This window comes from Euleptes europaea, chromosome 12 (assembly GCF_029931775.1).
Source record: "Euleptes europaea isolate rEulEur1 chromosome 12, rEulEur1.hap1, whole genome shotgun sequence".
Lineage (NCBI taxonomy): Eukaryota > Metazoa > Chordata > Lepidosauria > Squamata > Sphaerodactylidae > Euleptes > Euleptes europaea.
In genome coordinates, this window is record NC_079323.1 from 23,560,267 (window position 1) to 23,575,891 (window position 15,625).

Below are 15,625 nucleotides of genomic sequence, written 5' to 3' on the forward strand. Positions count from 1 at the left end.
GTCGAGTTCCCGACATTTACATTCAAAAGAAGCTGGTAAAATACATGTCCACAGACAGGGCCTTTAAGATACTTAATTAGAAGAAAATAGTTCAAACATCAGCCTTATAATTTTTTCGGGTTGAAAAGAGTCGAATTTAGCTTTAAAATTGCGTTTTAAAACTTTGAGATACCAGTGAGTTTTGTCGGTCGCTCTAGATCGGGCTGGTCAGGAAGTATACCAGAAGTTGCTAGTGCCGCGGACCTTCTACCGTCTCATCTCGATGGTTGTTCCTTCGGGAATGATTTCAAGGTGACTCGAGTGCAACGCGTATTCAGTCCTACGACTACTTCCTGTTGTTTTAGTTCCGATGATAGAGAGGGTATTATAGAGAGTCTTCCGTTCCAGGCACTCCCTTGCTACAAACGTGGCAGGAAATTCTTTTCGCCGGAAAATCAGGAAGAAGAATCACCCTCCCCTTCCCTCAGAGCTTCTCATTGGTGATAATTCTTGTCAATCTAGAAGATATCCTTCCGACTCTTTGTTTTGGTTTAGGCTGATCAGTTTGATAAGGCTCCTGTCGCTAATCCCGATGAGTAACTCAAATCAAACTTTTTCAATTCAGATTAAGGAGGAGCGGGGGTCCCAGAAAGATTCTTATCAGCCCCCCGTCTATTCAAATTTCCAGTAAGTAGACGAAGAGTTCTTTTGTACTCACTTGGGTGTCAAGAGGTGAGGTTCTTTTCTTAATGTAGTCCTTATGTTGGTATTAAGGTGGTGGAGGGTGGAGCTTGATGCCAAAGTTGCGTTTTGGCGATTTCCTTCCCTAGTGCCCTCGCAGGACCGGCGTCCAGGACTCCGAGGGGCTTAAAAAGCCCCCTCAGAGTACCTGGGAGGTCAAACCGCGTTTGCGGGCTGCAGGGAATTCCTGCTTTCCAACCCACTTACAAGGGTCGGATTGGGGTATCTAGGTACCCCAGAAATAACGCAAACTTGGATTTCTCCCAGGACAGCCTGGGGAAATGGAGTGCTCGTCCCAGCAGCACCACCGGAAGTCCCCAGTGTGTTCAGATCTTAATGGATCTTATTGGATTCTATCTCTATCTTCCAGGGTGCTTGCTACTTCTCCAAATTTGGTGTCATCTACAAATTTAATGAGTAGTCCCTCCACCCCCTTATCCAGATAATGTATAAAAATATTGAAAAGTGGTGATACAGTGTTTAAGAGCGGTGGACTGGAGTGGTGGACTCTAATCTGGAGATCTGGGTTTGATTCCCACTTCTCCACATGAGCGACGGATGCTAATTTGGTGAACTGGGTTGGTTTTCCCCACTCCTACACATAGGGCCAAGCTGGATGACCTTGGGCTAGTCACAGCTCTCTTAGAGCTCTCTCAGCCCCACCTACCTCACAGGGTGACTGTTGTGGGGAGGGGATGGGAAGATGTGTGTAAGCCAGTTTGGTTCTCTCTTAAGTGATAGAGAAAGTCGGGGTATAAAAACCAACTCTTCTTCTTCCTCTTCCTCCTCCTTCTCCTCTTCCTTCCAGCATTCTTGTCCATGGAATGAATCTCATTATGGCTCTAAGTTCATTAAAGTCTGCCCTACTAAAATTTACCATAGCTGTCTGACTATGAACCTCCTTGCCCCCTCCCCCAGCAAAAGAAATTCTAGGAGGACATGGTCCCTTCCCCCCTAAGGTCCCCCATCTACTAACTCTTGCTTGTTGGTTAATATTAAGTCGAGTATGGCCGAGTCCCTCATAGGTTCCTCCACCATTTGAAAAAGGAAGTTGCCAGCCAGACAGGTCAAGAAGTTGTGTGACTTTGATGCTTAGCAGAGTTTGGATGCCTACCACACATCAGAGAAATTGAAGTCAACCATAACTACAAGGTGATGTTGCTTGGATACACAGTGAAGCTGATCAAGGAGGGCAGCCATGGACCCCAGCATAGACTATGGTCATGGAGAGTGTTCCCAAATGGAAACGCTCCCCAGGGTCTCTTAGACCCTGCAGGGGGAGAGGAAAGACAGATATCAAATGGTATCTGATATAAGAAGGGTGATTATGTGATGGAGCTCAATGAGGGGTGTCAGAAAGCCCATAACTTGACTAGGTCAGATAGTAAATAGCTACAAGCCACAATGACTACTAGCTGTGATGGGTATCCATGGGTACCAGAGGCAGTGTGACTCCTTATATCAGTTGCTAGGGAGCATGGGAAGATGTTTTTGCAGTCATCCTGCTTGTGGGCTTCCTAGAGGCAGCTGGTTGGCTTTTGTGTGAACAGAATGTTGGACTTGATGGGCCTTTGGTCTGATCCAGCATGGCTCCTATGTACTTTGGTGAAGCGAGCATTACAGAAATAATTGTCTAGCTGTACCACTTGCCTCCTTGTGTAGTAGGACACTTGGTATTTTAGTGCCATGTATTAAATTTCTGTCCTCCCTCACTGGTTCATTATCTGTTTTGATCAACCTTTTGGTGACTTGACCTCTCCAGCCCTAGCCCAACACATTAACCTCTGGTCCACAGTGAATCTGTTGGCTAGCCAATCCAGAGAGAGCAAAGAAGGCAATGCTGATGGGATGAGAGTAGAAGAGAGACAGAACAACTACATATGAACTCACACGAAGCTGGCCAACTCTATGTTAGGGATTATTAGGAAAGGGATTGGAAATAAAATGGCTGATATTATAATGCCCCCGTATAGATCTATTGTGCGGCCTCATTTGGAATACTATGTACAGTTCTGGTTACTGTGTATCAAAAATGACATCACAGAGCTAGAAAAAAGTACAGAAGAGGGCAACCAGGATGATTAGGGGGTTGGAGCACCTTCCCTATGAGGAAAGGCAGAAGAGTCTGGGACTTTTCAGATCAGAAGAGACAACTAAGGGGGGACATTATAGAAGTTTATAAAATTATACACAAGGTGGAGAGAGTTGATGAAGAGAACTTTTTCTCCCTCAAAATACTAGAACTTGAGGCCACCCAATGAAGCTGATGGGCAGTAGATCCAGGGACAGACAAAAGGAAATACTTTTTAAAGCAAGTGATTCAAACGTGGAATTTGCTGCCAGAGGATGTAGTGATGGGCACAGACAGCTTTAAAAAGGGATTAGATAGATTAATAGAGGATAGGTCTATCAGTGGCCATGGTGACTAGGAAGGGAACCTCCATATTCAGAGGCAGTCAACCTCTGAATCCCAGTGCCAGGAGGCAACACTGGGGGAAGGCCTCGGCCTCTGTGCCCTGTTGTTGGCCCTCTGGAGGAACTGGTTGGCCAATGTGTGAAATGGGATGCTAGACTAGATGGACTTTTGGTCTGATCCAGCAGGGCTCCTCTTATGTTCTTATGCCTTATAGTGAGTCAGATTAATGGTCCGTCAAGGTCAGTATTGTCTACTCAGACTGGAAGCAGCTGTCCGGGGTCTCAAGTTGAGGTGTTTCACATCACTTGATTCTTTTAATTGGAGATGCTGGGACCTTCTGGATGCAAAGCAGAGGTTCTTCACCTGAGGCATAGCTCCACCTCTGCATTGTATGTGTGTGAGTGGGGGAAATAGTTTCCTGTTTCCAAAAACATTTCCCCAAGGAGTGAATTGTGTAATCCTTCAGAAACAAGAACTATAGGGTTTGGAAAAACTGCACATATGTTCCAAAAATATTTTTCAGCAGACATCCCCCTGAACCACTGAAAACAAAGCGATCTATCTACCTGAAGAGTCAATAGTAAATTTAAAGACATATTTATTTATTCGTTGAACATTTATACTGCTTTGCTACAAAGGTGCACAAAGCGTAGCCCAACTTTTAAAAACCCCACAATATATAAAAGTATCAGTTATGTAAATAAAACAACATTTGCTCATTGGCAGTGCCTGTTAACTACAAAGCTTTAAAATAACAAAAAAAAAATCATCATTATCTGAGTAGAACTAGCACTGAAATCAAAAGAATGACAGAAGTATGGCAGGTAATGTGGGTATGCAACCCCTGCTGAAAATGTGACGTTTTTGATACAGGACTACAAGGCAATTCATAGATGATGCCTTGGATCCTGCAGAAAACTTCCACTAATGGAAGTGGGAGCAATTTTGGCTGATTCTCCCCTTCTGCTTCAGACTGTCAATTCATGGTGTTCTTCCCCCTGTCCTCCAGGAACAGCATTTTGGGGTGGGATCATTTTTGGCAGCAACAAATCCCTCCTATCAGCAGAAATTTACTATGGGAAGAACCGATTACTTTATTAAAGCTGTGGTTAAAACCATCCCGTCATTCTGGCCTATTATTTGCCAACGATATTCTAAGCATGGTAGATGAATACATTCAAACAGATCCCTGCTCACAATGTCAAAATCTAAAAACAAACAAACATACATAAGAAACCAAAGGAGAGGGTGTGGTAGGGAAGGGGGGGCATCCGGCTAGTCATTCTAGGTTGTTGTGCATGAGTTGTAGGGTTGTTGGAGTTTGTTTGGCAGAGGATGCTTCTCAGATAATATATATTATTACAATTACTGCTACTGCTACTATAGTGAGCCAATGGATGAGATAGTATTTCATAGGGTGTAGGCATCTGGGTAGTCTGAATATCGACGAGGCATTCCAGCCAGTCCTAGGAAGTGTTGCGGAAAGGTTATATTGACGCCCACAAATATTACCCCCAAATGGACTTTAGTTCAGGTGCTGTGTAGGGATCAGCAGGGGAATAGTGGGAATCAGTGAACAAAGCTCCCCAAAATTGCAAACACAGCGCCTCCTGCCGTCTGTGCAAATGTGACTTAGTTCCCATCCCCTAGCTCTTCTCTTCCTAGCTTCTTCCTTAGAAGAAGATAATTCTCTTGGATATTGTCCACGGCAGTAGACAACCAGTGGCAGTGGACAACCCACTGCTCAATATCCAAGTCTTGGTAACAATAAAAAAGGTAGTTCCCTGTGCAAGCACGGGGCCAATTCCTGACCCATGGGGTGACTTCACATCCCAACATTTACTAGGCAGACTTTGCTTATTGGGTGGTTTGGCTTTGCCTTCCCCAGTCATCTACACTTTACCCCCCAGCAAGCTGGGTACTCATTTGACCAACCTCGGAAGGATGGAAGGCTGAGTCAACGTTGAACTGGCTACCTGAAACTGACTCCAGTCGGAATCGAACTCATGTTGTGAGCAGAGCTTTTGACTGCAGTACTGTAGCTTACCACTCTATACCATGAGGCTCCCCCATGGAAACAATACACTGGTCCATTTCATCCTTCCCACAGCACAGCATCAAAGTAGTGTGAGGCCAGCAAACTGATCCAGAGTTTATCTACTGAAATCTACTGTTTTCCTTAAATATCCCCTCCCGATGTCTTTTTCTTGCTAATCTGATATAATACTATTGTTTAGAATGTTATCTTAGTGCATGTCTGGCTGTCCCATCCCAAGCATTTCTAAATCACTAGCACAGCGAATGTTAGTACCATACCATTGAGCATCCCTGGGTAAATAGCTGGGCTATAAATAACGTTAACTCTTAAATGCTCCCCTTTCCAATAATCGAAGCAGCAGAATACTACTTAGCTTCATTTCCCCAGCAAATACTATGGGGAACTGGGCAAGAGAAATTCAGTGGCAGCCGCAGCAGCAGCAAATCTGTTCCCTTTTCATTCATTCAGCTTATATATATATATTTTAAATCAACATAACATTTTAAGTCAAATCTGAATTATTTCACCCCAGATTTTTTAAATTTGTATTTACTTGATCTGCCTCCCAAGATAAATCACAGTAATTTACATCTCCCTAAACTGAATATTCATCATCTGCTAATTTTATTGTATGCGGATGATGCTGTGTTATTATCTTGTATGAGAGTAGGGCTGAATCATATGCTTTGAGCTAGGGCTAATTTTTGCCAGGATAACCAGTTGGTTATTAATTATAATAAATCAAAGATTTTAGTTTTTCAGAAAGCGGGTAGATGTTGAAAAGTTAGTCTTGGATAATTAAAGTGCATCTGATTGAACATTTTGCATTTAGCTGTTATTTGTATTCATCTGTCAGAGCTTAATATATATATTGCCTTGATTGAGTAGATTCCCTTGCTGTTCATATGATTTTCATCTGTTGTATATCTTGGCTGGCAATCACAGGCATGTGACATTGTCTATGGTACAGGTTATATTTTGTGCCCTCAGAATTAGACAGGCATATGTTAAAAATCTCCCTGGGGTAGTGGGGCTGTTGTTGATTAGTTTTGCCAAGGTGCCTTGGGGTATGCAGGTGCTCTGATCTGGAAACAGGAAACAGGAACAGGGTTTATTTCTCCCTTGCAACATCTTCATCCAGCGTTTTGAAGACAATCAGCTTCCCTTATGCTACGTGGGCTGCTTTTGGAACCAAACGCCTGCCCAGAATGATCACTCTTCATTGTTTGACATGCCTGTATTTTAGGATGGGAACATAAGTGTCAGAAACCATTAACTCGACCAGTTATTGTCAACATCATCATTGCAGCTGTTGTTGCTAAAATATTTTCTGGTGTCTGAAGGGCTTTTCAAATCTCATTTATCCTCCCCAAAATACTGAGATGTACTATAAACACTGGAAAACATTAAAGATCCAGCATGGTGTATTGGTTAGAGTGTTGGACTAGGATCTTCCTTTCCTCTCCCCACAACAGACACCCTGTGAGGTAGGTGTGGCTGAGAGAGCTCTAAGAAAGCTGTGACTAGCCCAAGGTCACCCAGGTGGCTTCATATGTAGGAGTGGGGAATCAAACCCAGTTCTCTAGATTTGCATCTGCCGCTCATGTGGAGGAGTGGGGAATCAAACCTGGTTCTCCAGATCAGAGTCCACCGCTCCAAACCACCACTCTTAATCACTACATTATGCTGACTCTGTGAACCCAAACAGCATAAATGCTACCCTGCTGAATAATTCTATGCTGCGAAAAGAACGGCCTGTTTCTGGAGTCCAAAGCCCAGCAGCAACCATTCCTTATTTATATAGCAGGGATTGGTTGGAGGGCATCAAACCTTGCATGCAATCTGCTGTCCAAAGAAACAAGTTGGCATAATGACAAGCAATGTCCCAGGAGATTATTGCAGGAAGGACCAGAGCTGCCGGGAGGGGGATGGGAACTATTGGGAAAGAGGCAGAAGTATGAACATCTGTAGAACTCAGAAGGCATGTCACATGGCCAAGAATGAGAGTATTGGGGAGAGGTGTTAAGTAATTTACTGAATCTAGAAAGTCTTGTTGTCAGCCCTGGAAGGGGTCTGGAGCAATGCCCTGACCTGGATAGCCCAATCTCATCAGATCTCAGAATCTAAGCAGGGTCAATCCTGGTTAGTATTTGGGTGGGAGACCACCAAAGAAAGCAGGGTCACAACCCAGAGGCAAACAATGACAAACCACCTCTGAAGGTCTCTTGCCTTGAATATTGTGCAGGGTCACCACAAGTCGGCTATGACTTGATGGCACTTTTCATCACCCTCCAGAAAATCTTGTTGTCAGCCCTAGAAGGGACCTGGAGGTATCCCCTCCTGAGCAGAAAGCTCCCCACCCCCAGCTTAAGAACAAACTCAACTTTAGTAACACAATCAAGATAAACCATTGGTGCCCTTTCTCCCCAGCTGAAGGCAAAGGACAACCTCACACTCTCCCTGAAAAGTGGACAAAACAGTCTTCCACCTACAGGATGCTACGACAAAAACCCTCAGTAATATCTACTTAAGCATTGTGTCCTCTATGCGTCGGCTGCACAGCTGGACAAAACACCAGAATGCTGTCAAGCTGGAGTTTCCCTTGGAGGAAAACTGAGGACTTTTCCCAAAGGCTTGAGTCAGCAGCAGGGGAATGTCGTTTACAATCCTTCGCCGTGTGTGCCACTATTAAAAGATTTTCATCACAGAAATGCAAAAATAAATAAATAAAGTGCTTGTTTGCATGGTTACTTACTGCTCCTTCTGCATCGGCCAGCTGGCACGCCAGAAGGGAAAGCAGCTGCGAAAAGGACGGCCTTTTTCTGGAGTCCAAAGCCCAGCAGGAGCACAGCACGAAATATCTGCAAAGATAGCAACAGGAAACTGCAGGGAGAAACTGATGCAACTCTCCCATTCTCCCCCCCTCCCATGCAAAAGCTAGGCAACCTGGATATTAATGCATCCCACAACACAGGGCATGCTATGGCACCCAAGAGGTACATTTCGCTCATAAAAGATTGTTCCACTGCGCACTGCAATTATTTAAAAAGAGAACAGATAGATGAACTTCAGCACTGCCAGTTAGCTTTAAAATTACAACACCCCCCCCCCTCCAACCGCATCTCCACTTCAGATGCGATTGAGACAGATCCACGTCTGGAGATAATGGTTCTGCACCCATCATTTGTTGTTTTGGCTTCGCTCGTAGCCAAATGCCCAAATGCACTGAGTCTGTCCTACGGCAAATATATTGGGGGTGGGGGTGGGAACCACAATCTACTGTCATATCGAGCCGTTTTGGACAAAGAAGAAAGGCTGGGCATAAATTTTTTAATAAATACAAACAAACAAGCAAATAAATAAATAAATAACTTGTCAGTAAGTATGAATCCTGTGGGCTTAGTGGGACATATCACATTGGACTTAATTCTTTTGCAGCCTATTTGAAATTAACCTCAGCTCATAGGGTTCATAGGGTTGGTGGTTAGGGCTGTAGCCAGCTTTCCTCACTAGGTGGGGCTGCCACTTTCTCAGTTCTAAAGATGTCTGATTTCCTCACCACAAACAGATAATTCTGCCCCAAAGCTAGAGTATCTCTGTCAGTTTTAATAGCTATGGATACCAGAAACATGTAAAATGGATTGTAAACAGGTATTTACTTAAACAAACAAGAATGTATTTCAATCTCCTTCACTTTAAGCACTCTGTCATGGCAAGCCATGGCTCCAGGGGACTTTTTTTTCAGAATCACTTAAACATTGTCGGAGTGATCTTGAAACATTCACCTGGTGCCTGGGGCAATCCTGGGTGGGCAGAAGTATAGGTTAAGTGGATCGGGTTCTGGACCTCTATTACCTAGGGGAGCAAGAGGTAACACACACACACACACACAAATCTAGAAATGTTCCTAAGCTAAAAATGACATATTGTTCTTTAAATGGAAGTTACAATGTCTTAAATGTTAAAAGCCTAGTTCCAAACCAATTTTGGGTGGGGCAAGCGCTCCATGTGCATCGACCGGCACACCATGTGGGTTGTGTGCCTGGTATAAGAAATGCCAGCCAGCATGAGACTCATATCTCTATCCTATAAACCACAGTGCTGCCAGAGTAGCTTCATCCATCATGCCTGGTGTTTCTTAATAGGAAAGGCAAGTGAACATTTCAGATTGGAAATAATCTGCACATCCCATTTTTGCACTGCCTCATTTGAGTTGTAGTCTATTTACCAAGCAAGGTATGACCTTCATAACCTTTTAGCATAGGAAGCAGTTCATGCAGGCAAACCTATAGAAGTGGCTACTGAACAGGCATGCAGCTTATCAAGATGGTATTCTATTTGAATTTTGGGCAAAAACATTGAGGTGATCTGGCAAAGGGCTCATTTCATGTGTAAACAAGTCATGTGTAAACAAGATCATGACATCTGAATGTCTATCATCTGAAATTCACAAAACCATATTTCTAATACATTTTTTGGCCACTGAATCATGAATATCCCCCAAACTTACATTTCTTCTGTAGCATAAAATGGACAATCCATTTTAAATCCACTTTTAATAAGCTTATAGAAGTTTGCGTCAACTTGCATTCCAGGATAGGGATTCACACCTAAAGAAAGGACATTCCAAAGTAAGGAACAAATGTTAAAAAACTGAACATCACCTAGGCTATCATGACTCCTTTTATTTCTCTTGAAATGATGCTGTAGTACTGAACCTCCCATGTCAATCAAACTGCCTGCTGCTTGCTTTGCCATCTTTTTGGAACTAGTTGAAATCCTGTTCCACTGTCCTTTTAATTGTGTGTGTGTGTAAAGTGCCGTCAAGTCACAGCCGACTTATGGCGACCCCTTTTGTGGTTTTCATGGCAAGAGACGAACAGAGGTGGTTTGCCAGTGCCTTCCTCTGCACAGCAACCCTGGTCTTCCTCAGCGGTCTCCCATCCAAATACTAACCAGGGCCGACCCTGCTTAGCTTCTGAGATCTGACGAGATCAGGCTAGCCTGGGCCATCCAGGTCGGGGGTCCTTTTAATTACCCATATACTAAATAGTACATTTTGATGACATTGTGTTGTTTTAATTCTTTACTATAATTTGCCCCAGTGATTCTGTATCAGATGGAAGGGCATGGTATAATTATGTCAGTAAATAAAACAAAGTCAAATATTGTTTTAGGCTGTTCAATATTAATCTGGTTAATCGTCTTGATTGCCTTGTGTAGTGGGGAGACAGGATTTTAAAAACACTGAAATTAAAAAAAAAAACCAGTTCTTTCACTCTTGTGAATATATAACTTACAGATATATAGTTTGTAATAGTTGATATTATCCAAAACATACCAAGGGAGAATATTTCCCATAGTAAGATTCCATAAGACCAAACATCACTCTTAATTGTGTATATCCCTTCAAATAAGCTTTCAGGTGACATCCATTTGACAGGTAAGCGAGCCTAGATGCAAGGAGAAGAGGGGGAAAAAGATTCATTTATGCACTAAAGAGAAGGAGAAAGTCACATAATCTATGGTTGCATTCAGACATAACTGCAAACAGTGTTTTGTTGTTACAGCAAGAAACCTCGGAAGTTCTCATACTAGTATGAGAACTTCCAAGGTTTCTTGCTGTAACAATCAAGCCAATCCCAATTAAATTGGAGGTGGGGCTGTGGCTCAGTGGTAGATCATCTGCTTTGCATGCAGAAAGTCCCAGGTTCAATCCCCAGGATCTTGAGTTAAAATGACTGGGTAGTAGCAGCTGATGTGAAAGATCCTGACCTGAGATCCTGGAGAAGCCCTGCCAGTCAGAATAGAGGCCGTACTGACCTTGACAGACCAATGAAGATTTCTGTATCCAACCACAGTCTGTCATTTCATCTGAGTCAGATGATCTATGGTTTTTTTCTCTTGCCTACAAACCACTTCAGTCACAGTTTAATCCTGATTCAGAATCCTTTTTTGTAGGCCAAAGAACCAACTATGGTTTGTCATTTCATTAAGTTTCAATATGATGGCAAAGTATAGTTTATTGGCATATGGCAGTCTTGGATTCCCAAGCTTTGTGTTAAGGGAAGAGAAGAGGAGAGCAGCACAAGTCCAAAGAAAGACTGCCGAGGCTAATTTGTGTGATGACAACCATTTTGTTAGAAGACGAAAAGAGCAAGAGTCCAGTAGCACCTTAAAGACTAACAAAATTTCTGGCAGGGTAGGAGCTTTCATGAGCCACAGTTCACTTCTTCAGATATCATTTTGTTGTTATATTTGAAAGCAGCTGGTATTAACTGGAGTGCATTGGTTTGACATTACTGTCAATTGGAGGACATGCAATTGCAAAATGGAGAATTTCTGGGAAGGGATGGGTGGCAGAAGAAGAAGAGTTGGTTTTTATATGCCAACTTTCTCTAACTTTTAAGGAGAATCAAACTGGCTTACGATCGCCTTCCTCTCCCCACAACAAACACCTTGTGAGGTAGGTGAGGCTGGGAGAGTTCGAAAAGAACTGTGACTAGCCCAAGGTCACCCAGCAGCTTCATGTAGAAGAGTGGGGAAACCAACCCAGTTCACCAAATTAGAGTCCCCCACTCATGTGGAGGAGTGGGGAATCAAACCCGGTTCCCCAGATTAGAGTCCACCGCTGGTATTTGAGGGGATGGCAGGAAAAGAATTAGAATGGTAGAACCAGAGTAGAAAAAAATTATCATGTTGTTTCACTGAGGGTGCTTTTATTGTGTAGCAACACAGAAAATCAGGGTTGATTCAAACGTGTCTTATTTCTTATATGAAAAAAGTTGTCCAGTTGTAGTTCCCGGTGTGTGCGCATACGGTGAAATACATGCATATGTAAATGTTGCACAGGAAAAGCTACATGCAGGTCAGACACTATTTCTTTGTAGAACAGCTTTCCAAATAGAAGACCAATCACGCATGAAGGTGTCTCCGCAGACAAAGAGAGAGGAGGAGGAGGAGGAGGAGGAGGAGGAGAAGGAGAAGGAGATGGAGATGGAGATGGAGATGGAGGAGGAGGAGGAGGAGGAGGAGGAGGAGAAGGAGAAGGAGAAGGAGAAGGAGAAGGAGGAGGAGAAGGAGAAGGAGAAGGAGAAGGAGAAGGAGAAGGAGAAGGAGAAGGAGAAGGAGAAGGAGAAGGAGGAGAAGGAGAAGGAGAAGGAGAAGAGAAGGAGGAGGAGAAGAAGAAAATTTGCCTTGCTAGCATCTGAGGCTAGAAAGAGACTTCTGCATATCACAGCCCTTCTGGACGGTGTTCTGTCTGTGCAAAGCAATTGCTTTGCAAGACACAAGTATTATTATTGCCATTTTATCATATTATCTACATAAATGATGCAAAAGATCTAAAACAGGCGTACACTTACATTGCCTCTGACAACGTAATTTGAGTCGTACACAATATCCCTGGCAAGTCCAAAGTCACAGATTTTCGCCACTTTCCCATGAGTAACTAGAATATTCCTGGCAGCCAGATCTCTGTGAACACACTGTCAAGGCAGGATCAAATTAGTTAACAACAAAGAATGTTGTTTAATTCTGGAATCATCTTAGAACTAGTACATTTCTCTGATAATAATGACACACAGGGTGTAGCAATTTCCCAGTTGTTTGTGAAATGACAGAATTAATTTCCTATGAAGTACCAATCTTTGATTATTATGGTAAATAAATTTTCTGGCTACAGTATTGAGTGTTTCAAAAAACTTCAATCTTTAGATGTGCTTGTTTTTAAAGTATTGCATCTGGGTGCCCTGGACTCAATTCCAGTTCCCCATAGACTCACAGCACCTGCAAGGTATTGCTATTAAAAAGAAAGGAGATCCTCTTTGGGCTCAGAACGCTTCCCCAAGGAGAGGAAGGGCTCCTGCCTTTCCCCCCCCCCAGTCATTTTCCCACACTGAGAGGGGCTTTGGCTCAGTGGTAGAACATCTGCTTGGCATGCAGAAGGTCCCAGGTTCAGTCCCTGGCATCTCCAGTTAAAGAGACTAGGCAAGTAGGTGATGTGAAAGATCCCTGCCTGAGACCCTGGAGAGCTGCTGCCCATGAGTAGACAATACTGACTTTGATGGACCAAGGGTCTGATTCAGTATAAGGCAGCTTCATGTGAAACAGCGCTGGAGAGTTATTTCCTCATTTCTGCTGCTCCACGTGGGGTATGGAACAGTAAAAATGGGGAAATAATCCCCCCTCCAATGTTGTTTCAGCATCGGAAAACAGCTCGGGGGTGAAGGCAGGAGCCCTTCATTCTGCCATAGCAGGTTTCCAAGCCCAAAAAATTATGTTTAATTTTTTTAAAGGCACCCCCACAGCTCTTTAAAAACACACATGTCCAGCTTGACCCTCACTGAGTAGGCAAACTTGCAAGTAATGAATCCTGCAAAGAAGGAACTGAAACATACTGGGGATTTGTTTGATAAAAGTTTCTTATACTGGAGAAAAGGTATTAAGTCCAGCAATACTTGCAGCCACATAGTACATACAGAAGATGCAGAAGAAGCCCACGGGATCTCTGCATGTTTAAAGACGTGGCTTGCTAACTCTACAGGAAGACTGAAGGCTCAATGCTGTGTTCTCTGACCTGCCTTCTGAGAATGGTCCTCTTTGTATATCTACAAATGTTTGTTCGATGTCCCAGGGTGAAGACAAATGTATTCCTTGCTTACGAGTAAATCCCTAACAGTGCAGTCCTAAACAGTTACACTCTTCTAAGCCCATCCAAGTCAACGGGCTTAAAACAGCATAGCTCTTAGATTGTACTGTAAGTAAGCAATCCTAAACAGGTTGACTTACAGCCCATTCCTGAACTGAGGCGTACAGGGACGGTGGGGAAGAGGCGCAGCAGCGCCCAATGCCATTAAACAAAAAAAAAAAAAAAAAAAAAAGCCGTTTTGCGGCTTTTTTTTGTTTAACTGGGGCTTTTTGCCCCATTGAAAACAGTGAGGCTGTGCCTGCTAAATAGCAAGTGCAGCAATGCTGTTCCGGCCGACAACACATGTGGCTGAAAGTGGTGAGGAAGCCGACCAAGCAGTGGCTCCTCCCCCTGGCCCACCCCTGCCCCGCCCCCCTTGCCGGCGTGGCCTCTCAACACCGTTGCTGGTGCCACGGAGAGGCCGAGCCGGCGGAGGGGGGAGGAGCACTCCCGCGGTGCTCGGCCCCCGCTGGGATTGGCCTCACTGCTGGCGTAAATGCGTGATTACACACATTTATGCTGGCGGAGAGGTCATGCTGCCTCCTAACAACTTTCAGCCCCATTCTCAGGAATGGGCTGTAAGAATCCTACTCAGGTCTATTCAGTAGGCCTTACTCCTAGCAAAGTGTTCTTCTACCATTATTCATTTTTGGTGTTTGGAACATGGTTTCCCACAGTTCCTAGCCACCTGTTTCTAGAAAGCATGTGCAAACAGCCCTCCACGGCTATTGTCTCCCAGCCACCGGTGCTCAATGGCATAAATCATCTGAACATGGAGGTTTCATTTAGTCATCCTGACCAATGGCACTATGGTTTCTATCCTCCATGAATTTGTCCTTTAAAACTATCTAAACCAGAATCAGTTTCACAGGTAACCATGAGCTCTAGTACTGGAAAAGAGAGAAAAATGTTTCTTCATGGTGGAAAGTGATGGAAAGTGCTATCAAGGTGCAGCCGACTTAGGTGACCCCATAGGATTTTCAAGGCAAGAGACTAACAGAGGTGGTCTGCCATTGCCTGCCTCTGCGTAGTAACCCTGGACTTCCTTGGTGGTCTCCCATCCAAGTACTAACCGGGGCAACCCTGCTTAGCTTCTGAGATCTGACGAGATTGGGCTAGCCTGGGACATCCATGTCAGGTCAGTTTCTCTACATGATGCCTAATTCTGTCAACCTCTAGCGTGCAAAAATGTTGGCTTTTCTTTTTGTGCATATCTAGGGCCAAGTGGGAAAAGGAGGGCCTGTTGATTGCCTTCTTCCTCAAGGACCCTCTTGTTTATATGTAACATAGAAGCTTACTGATTTTGATTCCAAAAACTCCATTCCTTTAGCAACTTGATAGGAGAAGTAAAGTAGGTCATCAAAAGTCAACACATTGAGATCTTCTTCATCCTCCATTATCCTGTTCACATATTTAATGTCTTCTGTAAACAAAAGTCCAAGACAAGAGTTTTATTTCTCTAGGGCTTGAGACTCTGTTACTAGCATTAGTCTCCAAATTACAACCTTGTTTCAGATTGTTCTTTTAAAAAAAATTATAACCCACAATTCTTGCTCTAAATTCTTAAAGCAACTATGTTGCTTATGAAAGAGCATTGTTGGATTTCTCACCCTCCCCAGAAAGTAGGGAAATGTCAGAAGGTTTAGAGGCCAAATCCAAGACTTGCACATGCAGGTTTCTAAAGTCATCCACTCCATCTACTGCTGTATATGACCCATTTTTTAGTATATTTCTATTTCTGAAAAAAAGAAGGAAAGAAAGA

The 15,625-nt window shown here is 43.6% G+C and overlaps 1 protein-coding gene across 1 annotated transcript in view; it reads right to left on the bottom strand.

Moving 5' to 3' along the window:
• Positions 1–1,903: 1,903 nt before the first annotated feature.
• FLT3 (fms related receptor tyrosine kinase 3) overlaps positions 1,904–15,625 on the bottom strand; it is a 39,510-nt gene continuing 25,788 nt past the window's right edge. The window contains exons 16-22 of the mRNA XM_056858159.1: positions 15,474–15,601; positions 15,162–15,286; positions 12,539–12,661; positions 10,516–10,627; positions 9,685–9,784; positions 7,930–8,035; positions 1,904–1,990 (exon numbers count right to left, since the gene is read on the bottom strand). Of these exons, the coding sequence (XP_056714137.1) occupies positions 1,904–1,990; positions 7,930–8,035; positions 9,685–9,784; positions 10,516–10,627; positions 12,539–12,661; positions 15,162–15,286; positions 15,474–15,601 (781 nt within the window). The remainder of the gene's footprint in view (positions 1,991–7,929; positions 8,036–9,684; positions 9,785–10,515; positions 10,628–12,538; positions 12,662–15,161; positions 15,287–15,473; positions 15,602–15,625) is intronic.